Genomic DNA, 7,157 nt, shown 5'->3' with positions numbered 1-7,157 from the left:
TGGGCAATGGATTCATTCAACAGACGTGTTCAGGGGCCACTAGCTGTGGAAGAGCTTATTTTGCTCAAAATGGAAGAGGAGGACAAGGAAGTGGCATAACATTTCACCTGTTATGTAGAAACAACATAAATACAGTATATTTAAAATAGTTGTTTAATGTCATCTGTTTATGAATGAAGCCGGCCAGGCTATCACTGATATTAATATAGCTAACTTACTGATGTCGACCCCACCCCACAAATTTTAAACATTTATTAGGGTTTCAAAAAAGAACAACTTATAATTTAAGTGAACTCAAAGCAAACCTTACATAAACACATCATAAACAGGTATGACATAAACTGAAATTGAATAAGGTTATCAAACAGTCCACACTTCATAAATATAAATTAAATATAGATTTATCCTTACTAAAGCCTCGCGCTTTATTTAGTCTAAAGCTATTCGTATTTTTTTTCTGTTCCCTTTGTTCTTTGGTTAACTTTACTGACAGAGAGAATTAGAGGCTGCTGTCACTTTAACATCTGCCGCTGCTGAAAGGATCTCATGAATCTCATTCTCTCACTAATCTACTCTTTACTTTCATTTAAGATTTTATTTAACTAATTTAAGACTGTTCTTGAGAGGATACTCGACAAAATGGACATTTTGTCATACATGCGTGTTTTTGTTCGTTCAAGCGACGAAATAGAACTCGATAACTGGCGATATTGCGCCGTGTGTGTGTATCAGGAGGACATTCACTGGCAGTGCGTTCTATTTTGTCTTGTCGTGCATAAATGGTTTAAAAGCATTTTCTTGAATAAGAACAGGTCAGCAGGATCATATGACGCTAGCTTAAAGTCACCTGTTGTTGTTTCTGGTGTTTCGTTGCTGACTGTGCCGCAACCGCGGAGGAGCAGGAGTCAGAACCGGACCGTGCCTGTGTCGTTGCTCGCGTCCATGTCCGGGAACGTCGCGTGCACACTCCACACACTGTCCACAGTAGTAAAAAAAAAAGTAAATGGGAAAGAAATCATTTGGTTACCATCGTTCTTCAAAATTTAAATGTATAAAAAAACCTTTTTGGGGTGTGAGTAGTATGTTCAACAGAACAAAGAAAAATACATGATTAGTCAGAACAACTTGAAGGTGAGTAGGCTAAATGATGACATTATTTTGCTATTTAAATTGTTAGCCTTGTTTATAACAGCATATGTTTCGTGTCGTCACAAATGACCAAACGGGCCTCGAGCAACAACAGCCTTCCCATGCGATGCTGCAGTACCAGAACCTTTCCGCAGGGCGTCGCACGACCATAGCTTCCATTTAGCGCTCCTTCTCTTCCTCCAGACTCCTAGAGGTCGCCATTCGCATGAGCAAGAGTGATGCTGTGTGCCGTTGGAGTTGCGTGCGAGAGGCGCTCAGACTCCTATGCTCACAACAGTGAGGCGGAGCTGGGAATGTATCAGCTACTGAAGCCGTGCTTAACTCAGTAACGTTGCCTCCACACACTCGTTTACAAGAGCAGGAAATTCCCCGGCAGTTAAAGCCCAGGAGGAGTGTCGCGCGCGTCCGTCCTAAAGCTAACCATCTACATGAGGAGGAAAGAGAGGTTTGTGACGAATCAGTCTGCACTCGATACTAGGACGGGCAGCAGAGGAACACAAAGCCGGTGGAGTGTCTCTGGAGCGGGTGAGATCAAGCCCAGCCCCCCCCCCCACATACACACACAGACCGGCCTGCAGCTCTTAGCCTGTTGCTGCTGTGTATGTGATCTCATCATAACAGTCCCTCTTATATTTCACATATCCCAGAGACACACACGTCTGTAAGTAGTTTTGAGTTGTTTTGTCTTTGTTTATAGGCTGGCTGGTGTATTTTGCAGAAGTATAGCGTTCTGCAGCTGGCTAATCAGTTAGCTGTAGCATATCGTCGTATGTACAGCAGCCTCACGGAGAAGATGTAGTTCGATTATTAGATCTCTTTTATTATTGTTATTACAAGACAAACCATGTCTGATAAAAGGGCACGTGACATTAATCAACGAGTTTGGCGTATTTAAACCCCGCTTCTTCTAACGTTACATGTTAACGGCTAAGTGGCGTCACTTGTTCCGTGCGACATAATCTCGTTTAATTCAGCGAAGAGATTTGTATGCAGTAAAACTGTGTACAACATAAAATGTGAGTGTGTGGTTGACTTCACTCGGCTTAAGTTGAACTAAACTGTGAAATTTCTGTGTAACTCGCTTTGTGTATGAGGAAATACTTTATGAAGAGCTAACTCTCATTAACTCTCGACTGGACTAACGTGAATCATCTGGATGTCCCCTACGATCATTGGAGTCAGTGGACATTTGCTGGAGAAACGTCCACGCAGGGGATTTTATTTGACTGCTTTTGGTGGATAAAGTCCAGGGAGAGACACCCGGCAGCACCAGCCTGTATCCTCATCATTTGGCTGCTTAAGTGAGTCCCCGATGCGGAGGGGCTGAGTGCGCCCGGGACATGTTGAAGTGTATCCCGCTGTGGCGGTGCAACCGTCACGTTGAGTCTGTGGATAAGCGGCACTGCTCGCTCACTGCGGTGCCCGATGAGATCTACCGCTACAACCGCAGTCTGGAGGAGCTGCTCCTGGACGCCAACCAGCTGAGAGAGCTGCCTAAGGTAAGACTGCCATGATGATCCAGCACTTATGTGTGTGTCTTCGTGCATGTCTCTCTACTTGCCAACCTCAACTATATCTTACGCATTGACTTGTAGCTGTTTTGATACACATGGATGTGACTGGTTAAACCCCTATTGTATTCTTAGTTGTACTTTTCATTTCATGAGCTAGAATTGTGTCTTTGTGGGTGCCGTTTTTCTGAAGTTATTTAAGGCAAGACGTATTTTATGTGTATGGGGTTAAAAAAAGTAACAAATATATCACCTTACTTTCCCAATTGATGAATCGCATTCGTAGTACATTAGGACATGTTTTGTATTACACATTTTTTTTAAATTGTTTGCAAATTAGCCAGGTACAGTCTAAACAAATATGCACTCATTTGCAATGATGAGAATATTACGCTGACGCATTGCTGCCACATACATTTTAGTTTTCCACTCAATTATGTCGTAATAACGAGATCTTATGTATCCTCTAATAACAAACAAAGTGTGGATATTATGAAATATTGATTGTGCAGTGCTGCAGTCAGCTTCATTGATAAACAGAGACGTGTGAGATTGCGATGATCTGTCAGCTTTTTAGGAATTATTAAGGGAGCTCACTTTACAAAACACTTTTTTTTACATACAGTCATGCCAGACCATGCACGCTGTAGCTGCTTGCTTATATGTTAAATTAACAGTTTGTGTGCTAATGCTTTAACAACAAAGAATTTATCATAGAGTGAAGTCGTTTTTGCTAACAGAGACTGAGAGTCCATTGCTTTTATTATATATATCACCCCCTGATCCCTAATCCTAGCCATCTCCACCTCATGATCCCTAACCCCACCCTGATCCTACCCATCTCTGCCCCCTGATCCCTAACCCCACCCCTTATCCTACCCATCTCCACCCCTTAGATCTGGATCCAACTTAGCCCCCTGGATCTTATGTATGTGGTGCTACTGCAAATAGATATTGTAATAAAATAAACTTGGAAATGTGTATTTTATGTTTTCAATAGTCACAAAGAAGACATTGTTATGGAGGCAGAATATCCCAAAATCTCAAATTTGACAAGTGCATGATTTTTGCCTGTATTATCTTGCCTTCAAAAGTCCTTACCCAGTAAGTTGAGAAATAATTAGAAGTGTAATAGCAGTTCATTGGTCAAAAGTTGAGGGAATTATAATGTACTAAGGGTGAAATAAATAACTGTCTCGTATAAAATATAGCCATAGACAAATGGGGAAAAATGCTTGTTTGAACCCTTTTTTGATTCTTTGTTTGCACGTCTTGTTAGATTTTTCTTGCAAGCATGTGCTCCATCTCGTACTTTAAACAACTTAAGAAATAATTTATTTCTTTTGCAGAAATGGCAAAGAAAGACTACTGTTGAAATTTGACAGTCTAGCCTCTCTTGGGAACACTTTAGCTTGTTCCACATCTGTCTCACTAAAAGCACTTTGCTTTGTCCTTTTAATTTGGATTTCCTCTGTGTTTTCTTAATGTGCGTGTGTGTGCACCTGAGAGATCCTGCTGAATTGGCTTTGAATCAAGTCCAGTACCGTCTACATACAGTAAAACACAAGTATTTTTTTGACCTTGAACATTTGCTCACGAGAGACTGTTAGTGTGTTGCCAGAGCTAGCGATCCCTAAAGTACACTGATAGCAAAAAAAAGCAAACATGCTTAAATCAACAATTAAAAACCACTGTAAGCTGTTGACAACTCCAGCTCAGTCCCTTTAGAGCTCTTATAGGCTGTGTAATGCCAGTACTGTTGGCATTGCCTCACTGGCAAAAGACTCAAGCTTTGTTAGCCTATCTACAGTCAGCATTGCAAACAGGGTTAGACAGAACAGAACAGCACAGGACCATGATGTGGAATGGCTGATCTGTGCGGACATGTCAGGCCTTGAGTTTGAAGGTCTGTGTATGTGTGTGTAAATTGTTTGCAGACAGTTGGCATATGGCTTCCCCTTCGCCCTGTGTCAGAGAGAGATTGAAAGAGAAACAAAAATTCAGTCAGCTCATGTCTAGAAACAGAGGTCTGAGGTATCTGAAGTGGTCGACCGATATAGCTTTAGTGAACCGGGTAGCCGATGTCTGATATACTTAATAGGACAGCTAGTTCACTTAAAAATGTTAATTATCCCATGATTTACTCAGCTTCAAGCCATCCTAGGTGTATATGACCATCTTCTTTCAGACAAACGCATTTGGAGTTATGATTAAAGTAGTGTTATCACGATACCAAAATTATTGTTTTGATACCGATACCAAGTCAAGTATTGCGATTTCGATACTTTTTCGATACTTTTCCTGAAAAGGAAAGTATTTCTTACAAGGCGTTTCATATGCACCTCCTTTGCATAGGTCTGTGCTCTTTAATGTTGTAATAACCTAATATAAATAAATCACAAACATGCACATGCTCTGATTATAATCATATAGCCGATAGATCATTTTGCTGATGTTTTGTATCCTTTATTTTAGCAGCTTGCAAATTATTTACGTTATGATATCTATGAAAGTTGGGGGGAAAGTTGTACACCTAATACAAAAATAAGTGAAACATCTCCAGTTAACTAGCAGATAATTCATTTAGTTCGCTATTAAATAAGAGATCTAGCGCTAAAATCTGTTGTTGTTTTTTTTTAAATCAAGCACGCTCTTTTTCGCTGCTATCAGTTGGATACAGTGTCTTTTGCGGCTCGCGCAGTCGCGCACCGTCTTCACACGGACGCGCGCTTCAAACTATCGCCGTTGCAGAGACCTCTGGATTGTGTTGCTAATAACTTGCAATGTATAACTATCAGACCGGCCCTCGCGGCCTCGAAACACCACCGGCCCACCGGGAAAAGATCAGACTTTCCTGATTGCCACTCCGCTACTGACAGGCGGACACTGTATCACGTGTGCTCGTGCATGCAGCCGTCTCGCAGTAGTGTTTGTCTCATGACAGCTGCAGCTTCTTTGCTGCGTGCGTGAGGAGAAACACAGACGTTCATAGGGAGAGACTGGAAGCGTGCGTGGCACACACCAACGTGAAATACGCCTCTTACAAATCTGGGTCGCGGTCATTCATAAAAGTATCGATACTAATAAATTTAGGTATTGTGAGGTTTTTACTCGATCTCCGAGTATCGCGATACTTTTGAAGTATCGGTGCACCGTGCAACACTAGATTCAAGATGAGTGGCGTGCTCAATTCCTTTAAAAAAAAAAGTTGAACCTGGGTGCTCTTCGGTCCAAGGTAGGACATCAAGGAAACAGTAGAGAAAAAAAATCTCTGATGACCGAGGCACTCCTTCATTAAAATGTCTTTATTATACAAATGACATGTCCTAAACGGACAAATTTAAAAATTTGGAGTTATATTAAAAAATATCCTATAATAAAAATGATGTTAAATCAGCCATCTCACAGTCCACAGTAGTTGATTGTCGAGTTTGCGTGCACGATCATTGATATCTAAGCAATAACGCGCAAACTCGACAATCGACTACTGTAGACTTCGACCAAAACAGTAAGTTAATACGAATATGTGAGCTGGCTGATTTAACATAATTTTATTAATATCTTTCACATCTACTGCAGTCGGAATGACCGTGGTCACTCTTAAAGGGTACATATCATGCTTTTAAATCATTCATTTTTACATATAAACCATACCGTTGTGGTCTATATAAAACATAACTGCAATGCTTGGGTCTGAATTCCTCATTATTATAGCTCCACAAGCCCCTTTTCTACCCCTTTTCTGATGTGCCTCTTTGAGCGACCCGTTTCAATGCGTCCCCTTTAAATAAAAAGGAGATGCGTCATACCCCGCCCGCTCTCCAGGTCGATGAGTTCATGGTCAGTTCAACTCCCCACGTTCGGCCATTATTGTAGTTTGATTAGAGATATACGATACCTTCAAAGAACATTTTTATTCACACGTTAATAAAATGTCAACAACAGAAGACTTGTCCATCAAGCCCTACATATTCGAGCCAGAGCGAGCACGTTGATAAAGTCGACGACGAACCTGCAGAACAACGTCTTCATATGGATGTACTGGTATGTGAGTTAACTGTTTTGTGTTATTAGTGAAAGTCGACTATTTCTCTTGTTAAAACAAGCACACTGACAAGATAAATGACTACGGTCTAATCTTACCACAAACAATCTGTATTGATAATATGATACGTTTAGAAAAGCATCAGAAAACACAGCAGCTAAATGACCATTGATGAAACTGAAGAACAATAATACTGCAGACGTGTAACGTTACTTCAAAACAAATACAAAGAAAGACAAAGGTACTGCTAAACCATGACCACCAAGTGTTTTAAGAAAGTAAAGTACTTATTTTTATTAACGATATTTACAGCTTATCAAAATGCTCTGTCCGTCGTCTCCAAAGATTGAAGGAATTTACCTCTCATTCAGACGAAGTCGATCGGCAAACCCTTCTGTATAACGTTACTGGTGAAGGTTGTTGAAGTGGGAATCCTTGAAGTGCTTCAGGTC

General features: G+C 40.9%; 1 protein-coding gene across 15 annotated transcripts in view; it reads left to right on the top strand.

Annotated features, from left to right (window-relative positions):
• The first annotated feature begins 1,389 nt into the window (after positions 1–1,389).
• Positions 1,390–7,157, top strand: part of scrib (scribble planar cell polarity protein) — a 125,218-nt gene continuing 119,450 nt past the window's right edge. For 8 of the 15 annotated variants that reach the window (XM_089129388.1, XM_089129387.1, XM_089129392.1 and 5 more), the window contains exon 1: positions 1,391–2,648. In XM_089129388.1, coding sequence (XP_088985514.1) covers positions 2,490–2,648 — 159 coding nt within the window. In that variant the 5' untranslated portion in view covers positions 1,391–2,489. Of the gene's footprint in view, positions 2,649–7,157 lie in introns of all 15 variants that reach the window. The other 7 variants (XM_089129385.1, XM_089129386.1, XM_089129393.1 and 4 more) reach the window with 3 other exon arrangements.

Source organism: Pimephales promelas, chromosome 1 (assembly GCF_988280905.1).
Source record: "Pimephales promelas chromosome 1, fPimPro1.hap1.1, whole genome shotgun sequence".
Lineage (NCBI taxonomy): Eukaryota > Metazoa > Chordata > Actinopteri > Cypriniformes > Leuciscidae > Pimephales > Pimephales promelas.
Note: the sequence above shows the minus strand (reverse complement) of the source record. Positions and strands in the feature narration are given on the sequence as shown.